This window comes from Protopterus annectens, chromosome 1.part0, assembly GCF_019279795.1.
Source record: "Protopterus annectens isolate FY-2018-M chromosome 1.part0, PAN1.0, whole genome shotgun sequence".
In the NCBI taxonomy this organism is placed as follows: Eukaryota; Metazoa; Chordata; order Ceratodontiformes; family Protopteridae; genus Protopterus; species Protopterus annectens.
Window position 1 is genome coordinate 961357006 of NC_056725.1, and position 25695 is coordinate 961382700.

At 36.7% G+C, this 25695-nt stretch overlaps 1 protein-coding gene across 21 annotated transcripts in view; it reads right to left on the reverse strand.

Annotated features, from left to right (window-relative positions):
• EPB41L2 (erythrocyte membrane protein band 4.1 like 2) overlaps positions 1-25695 on the reverse strand; it is a 2741769-nt gene that overhangs the window by 1829021 nt on the left and 887053 nt on the right. For all 21 annotated transcript variants that reach the window (XM_044064528.1, XM_044064527.1, XM_044064516.1 and 18 more), the window contains one exon: positions 10535-10771. In XM_044064528.1, the coding sequence (XP_043920463.1) occupies positions 10535-10771 (237 nt within the window). The remainder of the gene's footprint in view (positions 1-10534; positions 10772-25695) is intronic.

A 25695-nucleotide genomic window follows, 5' to 3' on the forward strand; every position in this document is an offset into this window, starting at 1 on the left:
ACAGCAACACAAACGGAACTGGAAGAAACAGGCCTGGTCTTAAAATAAGTGAACATACTGGTGAAGCTACACCCTAAGCACTAAGTCCAATACTGCCGATCCCAAAGGTAATAAAATAATAGGGAGAAAAAGAAATATTACAAGGTGCAGACGGGAAGCACTTTTCGAGGGGACTGAAGCCATTGTTCCTGAAAAACAGAAAGATGGGCATATGAATTTGTTTCAAAAAGTAGTAGCAAAAAAAAAAAAAAGTCAAGGCAGACGGGAGAATTTAATTTATAGACCTATTGTAGCAGCAGCCAGCTCTAAAACTGATTCATTTGGAATTTATGTAGACAAAGTTAAAATCAATTTATGTATTTGAAAAATACTTACTAAAAGATTCCTGGGACTTTATATAAAGGTTTACCTCACAGATATGGGAAAGACATGCAGGTTTCTTAATAGATGTAGTAGCCCTTTTTAAATTCCATACCTAAAGAAAAAGGGTTAAACATGTTGATGTTGAACATGTTTTAGATACACTAACCGAATGTGAATTTTTAGATGGTGAAACAATTCCATTGTTACTTGAATTTGTTAAAACAGTCCTAGATAACAACTTTCTATAATTTGAGGGAGAAACCTACCAACAGATGAAAGGTGTTTTGATGGGTGCAGCTTGTGTGCCCATTTATACCAGTATGGTTTTGTTAGCATTTGAAAAAAGCCACATCTTTACCTATGAATACTTTAATTACATCAAGATGTATTTAAGATATTTGGACGATAAATTAATTTTATGGACAGGAACAGAACATATGTTCAATTAATTTATAGAATTTTTGCACAATAGCATAGGTTTTTTAAAATTTACTTACAATTTCAACTTCAACAATAGTAACTATTTGGATGTCCAGGTTGATAAAATGGAGGTCGGTTTCAGGACACAGATATATATGAAACCAACTTTCAGTAATTCATATCTGCCTTTCAGTAGTGCACACCCCATTTCACTTGAACGTAATCTTGTAAAAGGGCAATTGATAAGGGTGTTGAGAACAACTTCCAGCACACATCATTAGAAGATGAAATTAACACCTTAAGATAGATGTTCAAAGACAGGGGTTACTCCGATAACATGGTTTTAGAAATTACAAGGGAGGTGATAAGGAAAGATAAAACAAATATGAACCTTTAGTGCGTAAAAAGAAGGACACAGAAAAGAATATTGACAGAGTCAATACAAGTTATGATACAGCTTGTATGGTTACTTATAATAAAAGGTCTAAAAATATAAAAAAAGTTAATAGAAATAATTGGAAGTTCTTGCAGGGTAAGAAAGAATGTTTGAAAGCCATTTGTAGGGAACAAATATTTATTTATAAAACTTTGCGGAACTTTAAACATATTTGATAAAGGAATGGACAGATGAATAATGGTGGGGCCAATAAATGTGGTTTCTGTAAACGGTGTTCCTATATAAACGCGGAAAATTGTTTCTTTGAAAAACAGACCAAGTTCCAAGGGTTTTTTTTTTCAAGCTGGGTAATTGTGGAACTGGAAAGCTAGTCCATCTGGCCACATGTGATGGATGTGATGGATATTATGTAGGGAAGAGACAGAGATCTCTCAGAAAGCAGATTTATGAACACACACGGGTTTAAGAGAAAAAAATGTAATAACTCCTTAGCCAAACATGCCGATACTTGTACTAATTTTACAACATTTTTTGTTTGGTGTTGCTGATATATGGAGATAAACCCAAGGGGTGGCATGTGGGAGCACCTAACTGAATACAGAGAATTACCTCGGCAATACAAAGACAGAGCCCCTGACTTAATGAAACTATATCAATCCAGCCAGTTTTAAAGTTTAGGGCAGCGAAATTGTGAAGGTTCATCTGACCAATATTCCATCCTTTTTAAGCTGTTGTGATTCATTTATTATTTTAAGTACTTTTTAAGTGTTCTACTAGAGATTTGTTATTATTAGAGTTTACAAGCCTTTTGCTCGGTCACACTGAATCATTTACTGTTAATTCCTGTTTAGATTATGCTATTTTTGCTTTAGATTTCAATGTATTTCAATAATTTTAACTAAATTCTGTTCATTAAATATAAAATGAACAATGTCCTTTATTTTCTGGATGAAAAAATGTTGTGCACACTGTGCCTTTAAATAATTAGATTTAATTAAGGTGTATGTTATAAAAGGGAGTGAATTTAGTCCCTACAGGTTTCTGATGAGTTCTGGTCAATAAATTTATTTTTTGCCAATCTCAAGCGGTAAATGTTTTCTTATTGATTTAGTTTGGTTTCTAGGAGAATTTAAGTTCAAAAGTACAGGATCAGGCTTCAGTTTAGATATCAAAAATTAATTTTTCAATGGTAGCCCATCAAATCACTTTCACCTGCTTTCTCAAACTGAGCAGTACATGGCAAAAGCAATGTACCTTTTAAAGCAGCATGTAACAGCTAGAAACGAGGATGACATGGACATGAGTTAGACTGGCTAGATCATCAATTTTCTGCTGGCTTGTATATGCAGCATCTGATTGATTATTCTGCAACTGCTTGATGAAAGTCCATGTTATTATAAAGTTCTTTAATACTCTTTTCTGAAAGAAAAACACCAATCAAACATTATTCACTTGGTTATAAAGCCATTATTTAAATACTCTTTCCTTATATGACAGTTTATAAAATTCTACTTTGCAATTCAGTATGTCTGGCAATATTTAACAATTATCACACTCCCAAATTTGTTATGCATTATTATTTTGCAGGTGTTACAGCAGAACAGGGCAAAGGAAGTGAGGATGAAGGCTAGACAGAGACTAGAATTAGTACAGAAAACAGATTGATATTTAAAAGAAAAAACTATAAAAAGGTTGCAACAGTAACAGAAAAGAACACATGGAGAAACCCCAGGCAGAAAGAATGGAAGAGAGAGATTATGTTGATAAGGAAATGGTGTGTGTGGAATAGGAAGGGCAGATGGGGCATGACGTATGATGATTCTGGAAAAGAAGAAGCAGGAATAAAATCAATAGCTGTTAAAGATGGTAGAATGATCTGGAAACTAGAAAACATAGCAGACTCACCAAAAATAATTCAAGCAATACTTGGTCACTATCTTAGGCTATTACACATATTCCACAAATAGATCTACACCCGGGGAAGACTAGACAAGTAGGAAAAAGTACAGTACAGTACAGTGGGTTAACAACCCCCCTCCCCCGGTAGGTGTAGATGTAGATGGTGGGACAAATATTGATTTTCAACAAGCCTGTGTGATTCGATACAGTCTCTTATACAAAAGGGGTTAAGAAAATTCTTAATAAAAACTGGAGTATTTTCAAAACTAACAATGATGTGTATCAGGTTTTGGGTGAAAAACCCACTTTTTCTACCAAAATAGGACCTAATGTAAAGTTGGTCTTAGAAAGGAAAGTTAGTAATGGTGGAGCTAACAGCAACCTAAATGGTACCAGGCCCTGAGGTAGATGTTCTTATTGCCATTACATTCTACAGAGTACTTCTATTACCTTGGCTAATAAAAATGGTAATACTTTGTTTTTCAGGAAAGGAAACTGTTTTTCCAGCAAACTAGTATGGCTCGAGGATTATAATACCTGCATTTCATTTTATGTTGGAAAGACTGAGAGGCTTCTTAACTCCAGAATATATGAGCATCTATATGATGTAAAAAATAAAAGAGAAACTAATGCCTTGTTTAGACACAGTTTACAGTGTGAAGGTTTTTCTGGGTTTAAGTTTGCCATTCTGGATACTGTGCAAGTAGATTCAAGAGGAGGGGTTTGGCAAAATGTAATGTGTAAAAAAAGAGCCGTTGTGGCAGTTAAGGTTGGCTGCAAATGTACATCCAGGGTTAAATGATTATTTGACTATCCTGCCAGTATTAAAAGAAAAAGCAGGACAAGTCTAAGTCCCTTCATTTGTTTTATTGTTTCACTAATGTGATAGTGAATAATATTGACCTAATGGTTTTTCCTACTCTCATTATTTTAAACATCAATATTCATGATCGATGCTAATTTAATGGCTTTTATTGATTTTCTAACCAATTATTGTTGTTTTAAACCTATTTAAACTGCTTTTTAAGAAAAGTCCTTTGTTCTGATGAAGTCAACTGTGTCTGATGAAAGCGCTTAACTGTTTTTTTTTTTTTTACAATAAATGGATTGGAGAGACTACCAGGGTGCTTATTTTTTGGTTTATTTGTTTTTTTGGTAAGCACTTTTACATCACTTTACTGGTTTTATAGTTTTATTTGTGGTGTTCTGGGCATCATGGATTCTCCTGAACCATTGGATTTTTCACCAATCATTGATTCTGGACATCACCTTGAACTTTTGGAGCTTAAAAGGGACGTGGCCAAGTTAAAGGGTGAGTTAACTCGGTTTATTGAGCTGTTTTCACAACAGCACAGTCACCAGAGTGGTTCGCTTGGTTCTGGCAATTGTGTGGAGGCTGTACAAGTGAATGGAGGAGGCTGCTGCACCCAAGGTAATGAACACGGATTGGGCAGCTGTTTGCGCACCTCGGGGAGGCATAGTGATGTCATCGCGACGGCCGAGGTCCATCATGTGTTTTCCCTTTAATGGGGATGATTTTCGAATTTCAACCAGCAAAGCCAGTCGAGGAAGGATTTAGGCACTACATTTACTTTGGCAAAGACCTTGATATTATTTTCGAAGGCGTTTTTGAGTAGCCGTGACAGGCAGAGCACAAAGAAACAGGTACTGGTAACATTATTCAAGATTCTATTCTCCCCAAATTGACTAATTACAATTCTGAAGGGAGATGTAACCACAACTCTGTGCTTCCTGAGCAGAGTTACTTTTAATGGGCATTCCTCTTGTCTAAGGAATGATGTTAACAACTGTAACCAGAATACAAGGGGGACTAGTTGTAAATAAGTTGCCCTGTTTAAAAAGAACTTTGTTTTCAATGAACAACACAAGGTACCAGGGATAATGTCTGGCAAGGACAATTGGGATAACAGTTTCAAATCTTTGAAAGACATGATTTATGTGTTTGAGAAACAAACTGTTAAAATTCAAAATGTCTCAAATGGAAATTGTTTATTTTAAGGAATGCCTGCGTTTACAAGTGGTACTGCAGGGGTTACGGGTGTATAAATTCCTTTTTGGATTACATTATGATGCTGATGTTATTGGGGATTTTGTTAAACTTTCAATAAATGGGGGTTTGAACTTCTTAACAAAGTTGTGCATTTTCATGAACAGATGGAAAATAGGCTTCAAAAAGAAGTAGAAGAGTTGAATGGTGTGATTCTAGGTGACTTGTTGTTTTCCCAATATGAAGGGCTTTACAATAAAATTATTGACAGAGTAGAGAAAAAATGCAATAATATTTTTTACAAAAAAATCAAAGAAGTTAGATAGGGGACCTTAAGCAATACAAAAATTATAAAGTGTACCCTACTAATTGTTTTTAGACATACAGATTCTGATCAAAGTGGGTTTCATTCCCAGTTTGATGGTAATAACAGGACTATTTCTGGTGTAGAAGGGGATGATGAGAACAGGTATTTTGGAGAAGAGATAGTGGATTGTCCTGAGCAACAGGATTTTCCAGTTTTAAGGCGCTCCAAAAGAATAGCAAACAAGAAGCAAGGGAGATGACCTGCATACAGCAAAGTGGTACAATACCAGAAAGGTTTCCCCAAGTGGCAGACGGGGAGGTATCAATATTAGGTAACGAAGGGCAGTACATTCTTCATACCTCCTATGGTTTCAATATTCACAACTATACTGACAGGTTTATTACAGATGAATTTTTTACATTATTTTCTAAAGGGTTTAAGTTTGTCCCCACCAAAATTCCTGATATTGCAGAGGTATTAATAGATGTACAGCTGTATTTAAGGAAATTAAACTTGAAAGTTTTATTTTGGAAAGGACGGGGGCAATAAATCCACAGAAAATAAAAATGTTTTAAGAAAAGTAGTGTATTTAATTTGCCCCTACATCCCTTGGTAGCCATTTTTGAGAAGGCTGTTAGAGATGATCTTTATAAGATGTGTGTGTGTGTGTGTGTGGGGGGGGGGGTTCAACCTCAACTCCAAGGAAAGGAGGCTTATTCAGGAACTAAGAGAAGACAAAAGTGTTTGAATTATGACCCCAGACAAAGGTGAGGGTATTATAGTTTTCAATTCTGAGGACTATACCAATGTCACACAGGAAATTTTGTTTAATGTCGAAAATTGCTCTCAAGTTTCCAAAAACCAAATACACATTTCTTATCAACACACTGATAGTTTTTATATGTATATGTATTAGATCAAAGAATTTCCAAAGAGGTTTAAGATTTTCTTTCTAATTCACATCCCAAAGTACCGGTTTATGTTTAGATACCAAAAGTATTGTGGTCCCTCCATTTAGGCCAATAGTGGCAGCTGGAGGTTCTAAAACACACAATTTAGCTGTCTATATAGACAGAATGATAAAGCATATTGTGGAGGGGGTACCACATTTGGTTAAAGATTCATGGGACTTTCTGTGGCAATTAAAATCAGAATTATGGTCCCCAGGAGTTACTTTTTTGACTATTGATGTCCAGGATCTTTTTTCTTGTATTCCCAAACAAGAGGGTTTAGCAATATTTGAGGATGTACTCTTCATCTGTTCCCACCTACAACATGATCAGGTTAACTTACCTTGCTATGTGAAACCATGGCCCTCATTCTTGAAAATAATTACATTTTTTTTGAGGGGCAATACTTTCAGCAGGTAAAAGGTGTAGCTATGGGGGACTCCTGTGCCCCCGTTTATGTTAACCTTGTTTTATTGTGTTGAGAAAGGGAATATGTTTTCAAAAGTTAACATTTCTCAGAGATTCTCTCTTATAAAAGGTTTTGGATGAAATTTGTATTTTATGGAGAGGTAAAAAAGATTCTATACCTGCTTTCATTCAGTATTTGAACAGTACCACCACTTTTTAAAATTTACCTTTGAGTGTCATGATGAGGAAATAAATTATCTGGATACAAAGATAGCAAAAGGAAAAGGTTTTATTTCTCGAGTATATCGTAAGAAAACCTTCTCCAATAGTTATTTACATTATAACAGCCATCACCAACTGTTTCAGAAGAAAGGCATCATTAAAGGTCAGGCTAGGATAGCCAGGATGACTTCCCAAAAAGAGGATGTAATAAAAGAATTCGTACATCTGAAGGAAATGTTTTTAGATAGGGGTTATCCTGGTGAATTTATTGATGCCAATCTGAGAGAAGTTTTGAATGAATGGGGTAAAAAATATATGCCACTTTTAGGTTAACAACCCCCCCCCCCCCAGGTAGGTGTAGATGTAGATGGTGGGACAAATATTGATTTTCAACAAGCCTGTGTGATTCAATACAGTCCCTTATACAATGGGGTTAAGAATATTCTTAATAAAAACTGGAGTATTTTCAAAACCAACAATGAGGTGTATCCGGTTTTGGGTGAAAAACCCACTTTTTCTACCAAAATAGGACCTAATGTAAAGTTGGTCTTAGAAAGGAAAGTTAGTAATGGTGGAGCTAACAGCAACCTAAATGGTACCAGACCCTGAGGTAGATGTTCTTATTGCCATTACATTCTACAGAGTACTTCTATTACCTTGGCCAATAAAAATGGTAATACTTTGTTTTTCAGGAAAGGAAATTGTTTTTCCAGCAAACTAGTATGGCTCGAGGAATATAATACCTGCATTTCATTTTATGTTGGAAAGACTGAGAGACTTCTTAACTCCAGAATATATAAGCATCTATATGATGTAAAAAATAAAAGATAAATTAATGCCTTGTTTAGACAGTTTACAGTGTGAAGGTTTTTCTGGGTTTAAGTTTACCATTCTGGATACTGTGCAAGTAGATTCGAGAGTGTGGGATTGGCAAAATGTATTATGTAAAAAAGAGCTGTTGTGGCAGTTAAGGTTGGCTGCAAATGTACATCCAGGGTTAAATGATTATTTGACTATCCTGCCAGTTTTAAAAGAAAAAGCAGGAAAAGTCTAAGTCCATTCATTTGTTTTATTGTTTCACTAATATGATAGTGAATAATATTGACCTAATGGGTTTTCCTACTCTGATTATTTTAAACATCAATATTCATGATTTATGCTAATTTAATAGCTTTATTGGTTGTTTTTCTAACAATTTATGGCCGTTTTAAACCTATTTAAACTGCTTTTTAAGAAAAGTCCTTTTTTCTGATGAAGTCAACTGTGTTTCATGAAAGTGCTTAATGATGTTTTTATACAATAAACAGATTGGAGACCAACTACCAGGGTGCTTACTTTTTGGTTTACAGTACAGTATGTGTCAGAGATGTGGCCAAGTGGAAATGGGGATAGACAGCTCTGTGGCACAGGCAGACTAACCCCAGACTACGCTGCGAGTGACCCAACTTCGACTAGAAGCTGAGGTTCCCACAGGACCTTGCTGGGGAGGACAGGAGTAAGCAAATGCTGCTGGCTTGCCTGACCTGAGGGGAAGGAGGCGGCTTGGGCTCATCACTTGGTTGGCATACAGCAGTAACACCAGGTGAGTCACCCATGAAGTACAGACAGACAGTCTGTGCTAACACTGTGTATTTTATGTCTGTAGTACAGGTTACCTCAGAGGGGCGCAACTGTACAGCTCAGCATGCTGTCAAGGGGGAGGGCAATATTCTGCCTGGAAGAGACTTGACTGCTCCTCAGGGCCAGGAAGCTTATCACCCAATTCAGTGTTGGGGAAACAATGGGCTGACAAGGCTCCCAGGTAGGAGCAAATGGGCCACAGTATTCTTGCCTAGCTTGGGAATACCTGTCCCTGCAGAGCAACTGGGTCAACTGGCTGCTGGTAGTGGAGCCATCAGGCAAGGTAATGCAGAGGAATAAAAAAGACCAGAGGATAATGCACATCTTCAAATGTTCTGAGATGTGAATGGGCAAGGAAGGCATGACAGCAACCCATGTGTGAAATAAGTACATACAACAGATAAGATCTATGCCTCTGACATGGCCAATAATCAAAGGAGGACAGACAAAGGGATAAGGAAATAAACGCTGCTACACACACACACACACACAGATGAAAGGTGGAAACTGGGAAGAGGAAAGAAAGAAAACTCAATGTGAAAGGTTACTATGCCTCAATAAGGTAAAGTATTAAAAGATTTGAAACTCAGAAGATGAAGACAGAGAATAATAAAGTGGGGACAAGAAAACAGAAGTCGTGATCCAAAGCTGAAAGAAAATGTAATTGGGAAGTACTCAAGTAAAAGACACAAAGGAAATGTAAGATTCCAAAAACAGGAACAAAGCAAGGGAGTTCAAGCCAGCAACAAGATAAGTAGGTACAAGCTAGAGAGAGCACAGTGAGAACAACATTCATACCAAAAACTCTACAAGCAAATAAATATGCAGCATTACTTGAGCATGCTATATTGTTATTGACTACCAAAAATCAGTGCAATCGCTGGACTACATTTTTGTAATTACTGCACAAAGAAAACTACAAAAAAAATGTAAACAAATGAAACAGAACTATGTAAACTTCTCATATACTCAAGAGTACATCTAGTAGAATTACAGAAGCCGTGGTTTTTATAGCAACAAAAAGTATCATTTTACTTTGTCTTTAAAGCGTCTCATGAACTTCTAAAATTCCTTCTACATTAAACTGCCACACACCTTGTTCTTCACATGAGAAGTTAAAACAGAGACCCCATCTCCCACAGCTAGTGGCAGCTCAGGTAGAAAAAAAAGATCCCATGGCACTTATCAAAGAGTAGAGGAAGTACCCCAATGCCCTGTTCAGTTTCCCTCTAGTCAGTATGAAATACCACCTCAGGCTTCCCTTGAAAACAGGCTACGCTTCCCTTGAAAACAGGCTACCCAGTCAACAAAGTGTAAAAGCCATAAATAAACATTGAACAGCCTCTGCTTCACTTCTCACCACTGAGAAGTGCATTCTGAGCATTCTCTAAAGCAACAACTTACTGTTAATGCACGTCACCATTCAGAAGTTATTGAAAGGCAAGAAAATTAGCTTTAAAACAAGTCATTAGCTCTTCATGTTGCAGCCTAAGCCAGCGAAAGCAGAGCACACAATAAATTTAAAATCTTAGTTCTATGCAAACCAAGAAAGACACGAGATGTCCCAATGATAAACAATGCATAATCTAAAAAAAAAAAACATTGCTCCTTTAAGAATACAGTGCCATCAAACAGTGACATTTTTAAAAATAAACATACTGGTAATAACAGTGAAATGCCAGCACTGGTATAAAAACAATAACATTACTATACAAAACATTATACATGTTTCTACATTTACTGTTTAACAGTTACAAGGTAACTGCATACATTAAAGTAAAAACTGCAAACACACTGCAGCTGACTGTTAAATTGTCTCATTTTCTGTAGACGAATTTTTAACATTGTTAAATTATAGTACATTGCCCATGATGTTTTAGTGAGGCATCAATGTATGTGACCACTGCTCTTTAAATAACTGCTTCATTCATCTTCCTTACCTCTATTTCACAAGGATATTCTGTGCCATCCAAAAGCACCACCCTACACGGTACTGTTTTCACCTTTTTTGGGGTCTTCTTGGGTGATTTCTCCATTCTGGTATGAACTGTCTGCACTTCTTTGGTTTCTCTTTTTGCTTCTTCTGGTTCTATCTTTTCGTCCGAGTCCACCTTATCTTCCTTTATATCTGTAGCTTTCTCATCAGACTTCTCTTCCTTCCCGTCTTCCCTTGCAGGCTATAATGAAAGCAGAGAGAGAGAGAGACTTATCAAAACTATAAGCAGAAGAACGTGTTTTGAGGAAGAATGCCCTGCAATGACTGAAACATATTTGCCCAATAGCATTATTATACACTTCATAACTTCAGAATATGGCAGAATGGGTAATGCTAGCTAGCTCTTTTTGAAAAATATCCGCTAGACTGAAATACTTAGCTCCTTTAATATATTTACAAACCTGTTCTCCAAGCAGACCCTCTACTATGCTCGCCATTAAGTGTTATTTTTAGGTTCATAGGTTGGCACTAGGCTATTGGCCCTAGGGCCTATGTAAGCCTAGCCATAACAATTCCCTGGATATTTCTTCCCACAATATTTACTTCTCTGGACCCCTGTCTAGCAGGGCGGCTGACATGATCTCCGGGGTGAATTTCCTATCTCCCATCCAATCATCAAGGTTCCTTTTGAAGAGGGCCAATGAGGCACTCTGCTTGACATGTATGGGCAAGTCTATTCCAGAGTATGGGGAGTCTCTGGGTCAGGAACCTATCCCTCCAGCATGTTTTGTTCATTGTGATGACAAGGTTTAGATCCCTGGAGTGTGTGGCTCTGAGGGATTGGGATTTCTTTAAGTGGAGTATGTCCAACAGCTCAGGGTTTGACATGGCCTTGTATGTTAAGCGGAGATCGCCTCTGAGTAGACTATATGCCACCGAGTATAGCTGGAGTTTTTTTAGACGGTCAGCATATGGCATCTGCTTTAGGCCTGTGATTCTTTTAGTGAGGTATTTCTGTGGCCTTTCCAGCTGTTGCAGATGTCTTGTGAGGTACATACCAAACGGGGCATTATACTCTATAATGGGTCTAATGAGGGATGAGTACAGTGGGACAATGACCTCCTTTTATATGGATGAAAGCCCTTAGTGATGAGGTGTGCCACATAGAAGGATATCCTAACTGTTGTGGCGATGTGGTTATCGAACGTGAGACCACTGTCGACCTGTGTCCCTAAATCTCTCATCACACTTTCGATGTTTAGTGTCCTGCCACCTATGTGGTAATTCATGGGTACATGTTTTTTTCCAAAGGGGTAACTATACATTTCTTGGCATTAATCTTGAGCCCATGGCTCTGGCACCAGGCATCTGTTTCTGTAAGGCCCTTTTGTAGAATATCCACATCATTTGGGGATTCAAAAACGGCTCCCAGTTTGCAGTCATCTGCGAACTTTGTTATCCAGAGTCCCTTAGTGTTGGCCTGTACTTCAGAGAAGTAGATGCCAAACAAGAGTGGTCCCAGGACTGAACCCTGAGGTACTCCACTTTGTCACTTGTCTGGAGCTGGATTTGGAGTCAGCTACTTTTACAGCTTGGGTTCTGTCAGTAAGCCAGTTGGCAACCCATCGAGTGACGTAGAGATTTATGCCCAGCTTAGTAAGTTTATCTATGATTCCAGAGTGGGGGATGGTGTTAAAGGCCTTGGCAAGGTCCAGATAGGCTGTGTGAGAAGGAATACAAGTAAGGTGGTAATTTTCTTAGAAAACATGCAAGTGTAAACTAATGGGATTCAAATCAAAGTAACCTGAATTTGCAACCTGACCTTAACACGTTAATGACTGTGTTATACTAGCTTCTTTATAAAATGCCAAGTATAGTTTGGCAACCATTGTCAGCAAAAAGCACCTATGTTCTAAACTTTAACCAAAAGATCCGATCACAGAAGTGATACAGAACTTTTAATTCATAAGAATTTGCTATGTTTTCTTGAATCCAGACGGGAAGCTTGGTATCACTGGGCTCCGTCCTCTCTCAGCCCCAACGCCATCCTACTCTACAGCTCCACCAAAGTGAAACGCTTGACCTGAACATTGTAACAAGCAAGCGCTAACCCTATGCTGCAGTCTAATAAATATAGACAGCTAACTAAGCTAAACTAAGGTACTACTCTAAACTAAAAGTAAACTACCTAATGAAAAGAAGCTACTGTTGAATTGTTTGTAACGCTCAAAGTTTAAAATATACTAGCTAGCGTACTGGATTCAATTTAAAGGATAGCATCCCATACATCCTACAACCACGTAATTTGGTTACATTTAAAGAATAGTAGAATAAAAATCCCAGTAAAAGCAAACAGAGTACATACTAAACTGTCACTCTGTAGCTTCACTCTAATACATAGCATTAGTACAACGCCAACTACCATAAGTACTTTCCTTAAATTCCTGCCATTAGAAAACATTGGAACTGGATTATCCCCGCTCCGCTCGCCCTCGCTGCGCACGGGCTCGCTTCGCTCCCCACCCTGCCCCCATATCCCACCCGCCCCCAGTACCCCTACATTTATAGCCAAGTAATCACGCCCCCTAATTATCTCCTAAACTACACCCTGTCCCATAATTCCCCCTCTGTCTCCACCCCCAGCGATATACCTTATTACTCTTTGCTCACATCTATATCCCAATTTTTCACAGCTCACTACTTAAAATATGCAACCCACTCGACCTGCTAAGTCAATGACAATAATAATAACTATATTTCTTATCACCCCACTTATAACTATCACTTACCTAGCTACTAAATATGAAGACCAGCCATACTCAGGGTACCCCTACCCTAGAGGTAGTACCAATACTCCTCCAGTAAAATTTAGTAGTAGACCAAACTTCCAACAGTTAGGTGGCATTAGTCCCAATTATATACACCACTACCACTTCAGAATCAATCCTAATCAACCCAAATCCAGACAAAATCAAAAGCTGTTAATAAAACTAACTAAACTACTAGAGTACCTCAGTAGAAACATCATTAAATATGGAGATATTCACCCTAATCCTGGCCCTACAACTGATACCATTCCAAACTGCCCATCACCCTTGCCTAAGTCAGCCAATTCCCTCCAGATTTATCACTTAAATATCAGAAGTATCAATAACAAAGTACCTAGCCTGCACGCCCTCCTAGCCACTCACCTTCCAGATATATGTATTACTGAAACTTGGCTAAAACCAGGACCCAAAGACAATGAAATCCTACCACCCGGTTATAATATACATAGGGTCGACCGTATGAAAAGAAAGGGTGGTGGTATTATTGTGCTCTATAACAATAATCTAAATGTTACCTTCAACACCAAGCAACCACCCCAAATCTCTAATGCGGAAATACTTGCCCTAAAACTACATTTAAATAAAGAATTGGATTTCTAACTACTACCCCCAAGAAACCATCATCATGGGTGACGTCAATATTGATTGGAACCTATGCTCCTCAGAAACACACCCCATCCACATCAACTTTCATGGGTATACCCAGATCATAAATACCTCCACCAGAATTGGAAATGCCAATCAAAAAGAAAGTATTTTAGATTGGATTCTAATAAATAGCCAACCTCAATCATATAAGGCCGGGACTGCTCCAAATGACCTAAGCGATCACCTAATTATGTATATAAAGAAAAATAATATAGGCCTCAAAACAACTCCTATGTACAGGTCAATTAGAAATAGGAAGCAATTTGACCTTTCAAAATTTCAGGAAGAACTCAGAGCCCATAAATGGACAAAACTAAAGTATCTCCCCCTAGAAGACGCAGTATCAATATTTAATACTACCTTCCTAGCCATACTCGATAATCATGCCCCTAAAAGATTAATCAAAACGAAATCAAACATTGCACCCTGGCTCACAAATGAAACTAAAGCTAAAATGAAAAACAGAAACAAATCATGGGATACATGGCGAGCAACCAAACTACCCCAAGACCACATCCGATTTCAGCAATTAAGAAATGTAACAAAAAAAATCAGTAATAGCTGACAAAAAAATTTATTACAGCCAACTACAAAACAAACACCAAAAGAACCCTAAAAAATTCTGGGCTGGTCTTAATAATCTTCTCCACCCAGGCAAATCCTCTACTCCTACCCCAGAACAGGTATCTGATAAAACCCTAATTGAAGTAGCCAACACCTTCAACTCTTTCTTCACGAACACTATTCAAACCTTAGCTAACCAACTATCAGCTACCCATTGTTCTGTGAATGAAGTCAATCCAGAAACTAAACCTAATTTCAATCTACAACCTGTCTCCACGTCTACTATAAGATCCTTACTTCAAAAGCTTAAACCTACCACCCTCTCCGCTGACCTCCTCCCAGCCGAATACTTACAAAAAGCTTCAGATGTCATTGCCTACCCAATATCCATACCAATTAATCGCACCATCTCTGAATCTAACATCGCCTCAATTTGGAAAACATCCCACGTCATACCACTTCATAAGGGAGGTAATTCCATGGATCTATCTAACTATAGGCCAATAGCCATAATGTCCCCTCTGGCCAAAATTATGGAAAAATGTATACATAAACAACTCCTTCACTATCTTATTCAGAATAATCTACTTACCAACTCACAACATGGATTTCGACCTAACCACAGCACAACTACTGCTCTACTCTCCTTTACGGATACAATTAATACTAACCGTAATAACAAAAAAATATCATCCGCTCTCTTTCCGGACCTCTCTAAAGCCTTCGACATGGTCAACCACCAACTACTTCATAATACCCTAAAAACCTTACAACTGGACAACCTAACCTTAGGCTGGTTCCGTGCATACCTCTCAAATAGGAAACAAGCCATACTCTGGGACAATCAACTCTCTGAACTCTTACCTAATACCATAGGGGTTCCACAAGGGTCCATACTGGGCCCACTTCTTTTTTCAGTTTTTATTAATGACCTACATAAAGCTATCCCTGAGGCAACTTGTGTACAATATGCCGATGATTCGACCTTAGTCTGCTCCGATACTTCTCTAGGGAATCTATTGGCCAAAACCCAATCCTGCTTCACAGCTGTGGAAAACTGGTTATCAGGGTGACAGCTACTTCTTAATCCAAAAAAAAAACAAATTGCTTCTTTTTCATCCAACCCTAAAACTTCCCTTTACTGACTTCACCATTCAATCAAACAATAGGACAACTATCTCACCTGACCCCCATACTAAGCTACTAGGTGTTACCATAGACAACAAACTCAGATTTGATACACATATTAATAATACTATTAAAACCGTGAACAAGAAACTAGGGTCACTATATAGAATCAAAGCCTTTCTAACCCCAATGTCAAAAACAACCATTGCCCGCACTCATTTACTATCTACTCTCCTATATGCATCCCCAGTTTTCACCAAGCTTAATAAAAGTGAGCTAAATAAACTTTCAAGTTCATATAATCACATTGCCAGATTTGCCACTGGCACTCCACATAGAACGCACCACTGTAATAACCTAAAAACCCTTGGATGGATAGAACTCCCAAACCTTCTCCAGCAAAATCAACTTATTGAGGCATTTAAGATACTTAAACATCCGGATAAAGCTCCTGCACTAAATGGCCTAATTACACCATATAACAACCTAAATAGCCTACGCTCCGCAGATAGGCTTCTTTTTCAAAATGTCAAATCCCATAATGCAGGAGGTGATGCTCTATTCGCTAACGTCACTGCTAAAAATTGGAATTCTCTTCCCTCTAGCATTACTACCATTACCTCCTTATCCCTCTTTAAAGTCTACTCCAATATTTCAAATCACACTGGCTCTGCCAATGTTCATTCCCGGATTAATTACCTCTTACCCTCTTTATAAATCTTACTTCTCTTCTTTCATTTGTTTCCCATGGTACACACCATGACCCTTCTTATTACTTGATCTATCTACCTAATAATTCTCCTCCCTTTGTATCTACTGAAACCTTATTTACCTCTGTATTGAGGCTTAACGAACTGAAATTGATATAAGTGTTCTGATTAAAACTACCTATGTATTCTTGATTCATTGTAATAGATAACAATTTGTATGTTTCCTATGTAATAAAAGAAACCTTATGTTTATTAAAAATTTGTATACGTGGAGCTTTTCTCCCCGGGCCTTCGCTGAAAATGGACATGTATCCAGTCGGATTATCCCAGTCAACAAATGTAAAATAAATAAATAAACGCCTATAATGTACTGTCCACTTGCAACATGTTGACTCGTTAATAAAAGACATGGTCAGTCCTGGCATACTGAATACTAGCTTTTGAGTCTGAGGAAAGAACTTCCCTCAACTGGCAACTTAGCTGAAACCCAGACAACTGTACACATATGCGTGCATACATACATACACACACACACACACACACACACACACACACACACACACACACACACACACACACACACACACAAATGCAGGTGTTACATCCCTCAAGATCTCAGTTCTATTGCTCTACTAAAACCCCCTCAAATTACTAAATTGTTAAAGTATTACAATTTCTAAACAATGAAACCTTCATCCTTCCTGCAAGCAACACACTTCGGTTCTCTGGAAATCTTAGTCTTACTACACCTCAGCAGGAAAGTTAGACAACATTCCCTCAACATATCCTTGCACGTGTGTGAGCACACACACATTATATATCAGTATATATTACCACACAGTAACAGATCAAGACAAGTCATCACCATCTCTCTCAGCATTGATAACTGTGCACAAGACCACATTATGTAGAATGTCAGCCACCAAAATAAAACAGTGTCGATACACAGGAGACCCCATGTCCTGCCATGTGTATGCCAGCAATTCCATTACACAAGTTGATATAATTTTAAAATTAAGACAAAAATGTTTTTCAGTGGCACTCATTTCAGGATCATCAACTATATGATGAATAACAAAACACTAAAAAACATTACATTAAAACAACTGCAACAGCAAAGAGAAACTGCAAATCCTAAGATGGTGTCTCTATCCTTGTTAGCCACGTAAGACTTAAGAGACTGTTTCCTTATTTGCATCAGCCACTAAGAAGTTAGACTATATATTACATTTGCAGAACCAATTGACACATGCCAAAATAGAGGAATGCATGCTTTACACTGCAGCAAGACAGGAGGAGGTGGTTAATATGCATTCACATCCTGTTAGACATTTCAACCAAAATGAAGAAAACTAATAGTCAAGCAGTGGCAGAAGGAGTGAAGCTCACTCAACCATAAAAGAGAATGGAATGAGACAAACAGAAGCTATACTCTGAAGAAAGAATACTTAGTTGATTGATAAACCTGAAAATTTGAAAGGAAGTCACTGTGTCAAATGTACTTGGACTTTACATGATCAAGAAACAGGACTTGCTAAAATCTATTTTATTTATACTGATGGTCCACACACTATTTGCTCCTGGATAAGTCACAACGGTAAAGCAACCCAGGAAGCTAATATTTCATTTTGCTACATATAAACAAATGAAAGCAGTACTACAGCTATTATGGCAACCAGGAAAGATGCAAGAAGAATGTCATGAGCCAGACAACTACTCTGAGGTGGACTTTTCAGCACAGACCTGATGAAAATGGAGTTGGATCATTTTAGCAACAAGACTCTGCAAAATACAGTAACTTTTAAACAATATATTCCTGAATGGATAAAAGTCAGTTACACTGCTTCAGGGAAGAAGGGCAACTTCACAGAAGTACAAACGACACAAGGATTAGTGGAATTATTAGCAGTGCAGCAGCCATCATCTCAAAAAGATGGCACTACTCGAAGTGTTCCGACTATTTCAGAGGAAAGCGATGACAAAACACCAGGTGGCACTGTCTCCAGCAATCCAACCACAACAAAAAGAAACGACCCACAACCTCTGAGGCAGTACCACATATTATAATTTACAGAAATTGTCTGACAAGACCGCTGTTTTGAAATAAATTAAATCTTAGTCTCTTTTGCTTCTCCTAACACAGAGGAAAAAGGTGATGGTGTATGTTTACAAGAAGCAGCAGGTAGGCTGTCTGCCCATGGGGGAAGGGGCAGATAACTTGGTTAATATCAGTTTCCCCTTTGCTTTTATAGCGTGTAGAAGAGTATTTTAATGTAACTCATGCTGACCTTTCAAGGAGTACTGAACTAAATGGCTTCCTGTTGAACAGTTTCACCAACACTCAGACAAAATCCTGATCTTATACACAAAACAGAAAAAGAGAAAAGGCGAGTAACGATTAGGGGTGTAATACTTTGCCAATATCATGGACTCATGAGCAGTAACATCCCGCATGTACCCAAGTCAGCAACACGCTCCCTTTACAAGCCAGCAAATCAGGCTCAATGCACAAACTTGGCACAGGACTCCCTTACAATTAAAACGCTCTTGCAATTCAGACCTAAAGAAGGCCTGATTTAAAAAGACAGACCAAGAGATTATAGAGTATAGCTGTTGACTTGACCTTCATTAAACAATATGGAAAATGCACAAAATATTCACATACAACATTACAGACTGCTCTTAATGAGAGTTGGAGGAAGCTTAATTTCCTTAGGCACTGTGATGACATCATGATTTTTTTCTATAGTCTAAATAAGTTTTAAGAAGTCAGCATATGTATTAAGTGTAAAATATGATGAATACAAGACATGATGGTATATAGGATGAGACACCTCACTGGACAAGACCTTTGTGCTTTACTGCATGTTTCTGCTCTGTATGTAAAGCAGCTACTATCAATTCTAACACAGGCTCTGACATTGTGCTGTTCTTTTATTCAGAGGATAGTATACAAATCTGAAATGTGTGACACTTCCACAAAACAAGAACTAAAATCAGCACATGGTGGTAATTACTTTCCTAGGATACAATTATCAATACGTTTGTTGGCAATCAATAAAAGTTTAAACTGTGACTAAACTAAAGCAAAACATTTTGTATTAGCATGCTTGGAAAATGTATGGAAGTAACATACAACTGACCAAGAACAATGCAGACATTAATTAGACTTGTTTATCAAAAGACCTAGCAGATGCATTGGGACTTAGTGCATTGCCATGGTGACTATCTGTATGTAACATTTGCCAAACCTGGACATTTGTGCATGTTATATTGTACTTTTCCATGTTGTTTAGGAACTCCACCAGTAAGTCTTTTATTCTGTACAAAATAGCTGTACTAAACACAGCCTGGGGAATCACTCAGAAAAGTAATTTATTTATCTTTTTTGACTGGAAAAAGTCTGACTGGGTTACACCAATCTTCAGCAAAGGCCTGGATAGAAAAGTTCCACATTTAAGTTACATGTGATGCACACTTATAATTGCAGGGTAAAACATCTGTACATGAGCTTATTGACATAATTTTTAGTTTCTTACATGAACATAGCATTTTCACACACAAAAAAAAACAAGAGAGAAACTAACAAATTGACTATTGAATAGAAAAACAAAATATAATAACAGTTGATGTATTTATAGCATGATAGCTGCAAGAAAGAGTTCAAACTGGGGTAATGTTTGAGATTAGTAATAATTTAAATCAGACAAGTAGTAATGTAGTTTGTTATAGGAAAGAGTAGTGGAAGCTAGGTTAAGAAGGGAGGGGATGATTAGTGATCAGCAGTATGGTTTAATGCCAAAAAAGAGCACTACAGATGCGATGAGTGTTGATGAAGAAGTACAGAGAAGGTCAGAAGGAGTTGCATTGTGTCTTTGTGGATTTAGAGAAAGCATATGACAGGTTGCCTAGAGAGGAGTTGTGTTATTGTATGAGGAAGTCGGGAGTGTCAGAGAAGTATGTAAGAGTGGTACAGGATATGTACGAGGGTAGTGTGACAGCGGTGAGGTCTGCTGTGGGAGTGACGGATGTGTTTAAGGTGGAGGTGGGATTACATCAAGGATCAGCTCTGAGCCCTTTCTTATTTGCAATGGTGATGGACAGGTTTGACAGACAAGATCAGACAGGAGTCCCCATGGACAGATGACATTGTGATCTGTAGTGAGAGTAGGGAAGAGGTGGAGACGACCCTGGAGAGGAGGAGATATGCTCTAGAGCGAAGAGGAATGAAGGTCAGCAGGACTAAGACAGAATATATGTGTGTGAATGAGAGGGAGGATAGGGGAATGGGGAGGAGGCAGGGAGTAGAGGTGGCAAAGGTGAATGAGTTTAAGTACTTGGGATCAACAGTTCAGAGTAATGGTAAGTGTGGAAGAGAGGTGAAGAAGAAAGTACAGGCAGGATGGAGTGGGTGGAGAAGAGTGTCAGGAGTGATTTGTGACAGACTAGTACCAGTAAGAATGAAAGGGAAGGTCTACAAGAGGGTAGTGAGACCAGCTATGTTATATGGGTTGGAGACAGTGGCATTGACAAAAAGGCAGGAGTCAGAGCTTGACGTGGCAGAGTTGAAGATGTTAAGATTTGCACTGGGTGTGACAAGGATGGACAAGTTTAGGAATAAGTATATTAGAGGGTCAGCCCAGGTTGGAAGGTTTGGAGACAAAGCCAGAGAGGCAAGATTACGTTGGTAATGTATAAGTGTTTATAGTTTCTCATTTTAGCAGTTACATTTTTATTTATTTATTTTTATTTATTAAGAGAGTTTGGGTTTTGTTATAATTGAATATTAATCCTGACAAATGTTATAAGTGTTTATAGTTTCTCATTTTAGCAGTTACATTTTTATTTATTTATTTTTATTTATTAAGAGAGTTTGGGTTTTGTTATAATTGAATTTTAATCCTGACAAATTTTATAAGTGTTTATAGTTTCTCATTTTAGCAGTTACATTTTTATTTATTAAGAGAGTTTGGGTTTTGTTATAATTGAATTTTAATCCTGACAAATTTTCAAATACGTTTAGAGCATTAAGTAGGTGGTCCAAAAATGTTTTAATGTCTCTACTAGCTAGTAATAGATCATCTGCAAATAGTTGACTCTTTGGGGATAGGTCATTATTGAGATCATAACCTTTTATATGTAGGTTATTTCTAATATAATTAGCCAATGGTTCTATGGCTAATGCAAAAATTAAGGGAGAAAGGGGGCCACCTTGTTTTGTGCCTTTTATCAGTTTAAAGGGAGAAGATAGAAAAAAAAATTTACAAAAGAGACAGAGTCTTCATAAAGCTTTGTAATTAGTTTTAGAAAGTCTGGAAAAAAGTTATACTGTTTTAATACTCTAAATAAGTAAGACCAGCTAAGTGAATCAAATGCTTTATCTATATCAAGACTCATTATAGTTAATTCATTTTTTATTTGCTATGTCTATTAGGGATACAAATCTTATTGTGTTGTCTTGGACTTCTCTATGTTTTATAAAACCTGTCTCGTCTTCTTCAACTAGAGTAGGTATAATGGAATTAATTCTATTTGCATTATGCTCATAAAAATCTTATAATCTATGTTTAAAAGTGAGATGGGTCTATAAGAACAAGAAGTAGATTACTAGGTTTAAGTACAGGTGAAATGAGAGAGTACTTCCATGATGGTGGACTAATAAACGTATTATTAATTTCATGAAATATACTTAATATTTTTAATATGTTGTCAGGGAGGATTTTATATATTTCGGGAATCAGATCTAAACCTGGTGATTTCTTAGTTTTATCTTCTAGTTCTTTATATGTACAAGGTCTATCAATTTTGGCTATGTATTCAGGGGTTAGAGTCTTTGGGATATTATGTATTAAGCATTTATCAAGAGTTCCATTTTCGATGTTTGATTTAGGGGCATTTATGTTCTCATAATGTTTCCTGAAACAGTATAATATGTTGTTCATATCAGAAGCTTTTATTTTCCTCTTGTTTTCCACACATATAATTTATTTTATAAGATTCTTTTCATTTAAACATTTAGACCTCACTGCAATTTTATGTAAACTTTTAGGATTGATAAAATATGAATATAGTTTGTTTTTTTCTAGACTTATAGATATTTTATGCTGCAAAATGTTTTGGTATTCTTTGATTAGTTTGTTTATATGATCTATGGCTTTTCTGTCTTTGATTATAAGATTACGTTTTATATTATCCATTTCATTTTGAATATCTTCTAATCTTTTATCCCATTCTTTTCTTTTTTGTAAATAGCAGTTTTTAACCTTCCCAAATAACACAACTTTTAGAGTGCCCCTTAAAATTGTGTCTGATACCTCTCCATTATTGTTTCTCTCTAGAAATTGATTTATTTCAGTTAGCATCTAATCTTGAAAGCCTTTTATACTTGTAATATAAGCTGGTATTATTTGGCAATGATTTAAGGTTCCTTTGTGAAAAGTTATATTAAAAGCAATGGTGTTTTGGTCAGACAGGGGGCAGGATATTAAAAGTACATTTTCTATTTTTGATTGCAAAGAGTTTGATATTAAAACTTTGTCAATATTAGTGTCCCAAATCTATGGGTAGTGGGAAAACGTTAGGGAAGAGGGAAGTTTTAAATGATATATATCTTTTAAATTTCTCATACTGATGTATTGTGAAAGTGTCTTGCTACAGGGGCAATTTTAAAGGATTTAGTATTCGTTCTTTCACTAGAAGAAAGGATACAATTAAAGTCTCCTGCACATATCATTTCTCCTCTAGAGTGTAAGGTTATAGTGTCTAAGTACTTCCTTACCATATTTGTACCAATTCTTGGAATCCAGTACGAGTTTATAAGTGAATAGTACTTTTTTCAAGTTTAATTACTGCTAATGTTTGCATTCCATCTTTGTCCACACACCTCTTCTTTTTTGGTTAAATTGGGAGCTAACCAGTATTTTATATTTTTTTTAGTATAAGCTTATTTAAATCTTGTGATATTAGATGAGTCTCTTGAAGGAATACTATATCTGCCTTATGTAAGGAAAGATACTTGCTCTTTTGATATGGTTATTCAGCCCATTTACATTTATTGATAAACATTTATATGTTAACATTTAATGTATTGGGTAGTATCAAAACATTTATAATGATTTCCAAAGAGATTTGTAGTACAAGTTGAAACAAAATTTGTTATGGACAGAATTTCTATAACTAATAAAAAAATGTCTATATTACTTACATTAATGACTTTCTTCGTGGAAACTAATGATCCTGGCTTAATATTCATTACATATAAGCCACAGATCTGCCAACCCAAAGGGTAGATCTCTGCTACTGCATAGTTTTCTATTATTTGGAGAAGAAAGACAGGGATAATGTAGAGCCTATGTAATCTAGCAAACTGTTTGAAGCATTTCCATACAAGGTATAACACCCTAGAATTATTGTGCTTAAACATCTTGGAAATATTAAACTTTTAAAACATGAGTATGTAAAATGCAACCTGACTATGAATTGAGGTACGTGTTGCATTGCAATCTAATATTTTAAAAACCTGAATGCTGGCTAGTAAAATCACACCTTATAAATGTTTTACTAAGTTCAGCAAGGTACAGCAAATAACCAACATCAGTATCTGCAATATTATCAACAATAAAAATATAATTGCTTGTATAAGTATTTATTTTATGTCATAGACTATAGACAATTGTATTAACAATGTGGTACAATGTTCTATTATGTGTTATAGAAATGGATGTTGTATTGTTTCACTTGTTTATATTTATAGTATATTACTTATTGACAGAAATAATAAGGTGCATCTTATGGGTAAATATAGCCATGGCAGTATGAAACTTCTTGAAAAAAGGGGGTGGGGACCAGCATACTATCAATTCAAAGTAGATTTGTGTTTCTATAAATACTTGGATAATCAATCAAGGCAATAAGCTGAAACTAAGAGATGACACTGTTACTGTTAGTCTACTGATGAGTGATAATAACAAAGGCAGCAACAGACAAATATACAGACTGCAGAATCTTGAAATAAAATGGAGTTAAATAGGTCTGTTGTTCTTAAAAACAATATATCTCATTTGAAAACAGAATCAACTTACACATTTTACATTAGACCATGTCATCATAGTTTGTATAATGCAATAAGCTATCAAACAAATATCAGCAAACAACCAGAACAAATTTCAGTGAGTCCCAGCTCTACTTTCCTTAAAAGTTTATTAAACACAATCCAACTTCTCTTTCTCTAGCGCCTCGGCCACAGCCTTTACACAGTAAAAAAGATCTTTTACTCTGTAAAGGCTGTGGCCGAGGCGCTAGAGAAAGAGAAGTTGGATTGTGTTTAATAAACTTTTAAGGAAAGTAGAGCTGGGACTCACTGAAATTTGTTCTGGTTGTTTGCTGATATTTGTTTCGTTTCATCTGTGGTTCCTTAAGCTATCAAACAAGTTTAAAACGTCTATCTTGTTGCAAAGCAGTTCACGTGAGTCTACAACATTGTTAAAGAATTAAACTTCCTCAGCTCATTATAAGGGTTATATGTACCTGTGAAGCAAACAGGAATGACCACTATAATTTTAAATCTAAAGGTACAAGTCTATTTAAATTGTACAGCATCTATGAGACATGAGTACTACAGATTTCTTATATGCAGGCAACAGTGATGAAAGTGTATAATCAGTTATGGTAACAAGTGAGAGAAATAAATCGCTGTGTAGTACTGTTTTAATACGCTTTCCATTAAGTTTCAGCCCTTACTTGTTTGGAAGGACCAAAAGAATCACTTACATTTGTTTTCTTTTATAATATACAGGATTGTTTTATGTTGAGCTATTATGCTGTTTCCGTTGCATTCCGGTTGGTCTGGAGGTTACTGAAGTCAGAGAAGAGTTCAATGGTCAATTGTAACTTCTTCTGAGGTGTCACAGCTGTTCCCATGTGGAAATGAAGCCTTAAATGAAGGTGGATATCTAGAGCCGGTTTCCAAAAGGTTACAAGTGAAGACTTAAGGTACAAGGGCGGGAATGATTACTTAGAAAACACGTGCAGATGTATTAAACATCCATGTTTAACATGAACAATTGTTTTTAATGTAAAATGGCAAAATTAGCAACAAAAAACTCCAAGCAATCAAAAGTAACCATACCATACAAGTTTCAGTTCAAAACAGGTCAAAAAAGCATCCACCACAGCAAATATCCCTAAGCAGAGAATATAAACAGCATCCAGTAAATAATAAAAGCCTTTAGAGCCTCTCATGAATCCAGAGCAGAAACACACTGGAGTATAATTTCACAAATCATTGT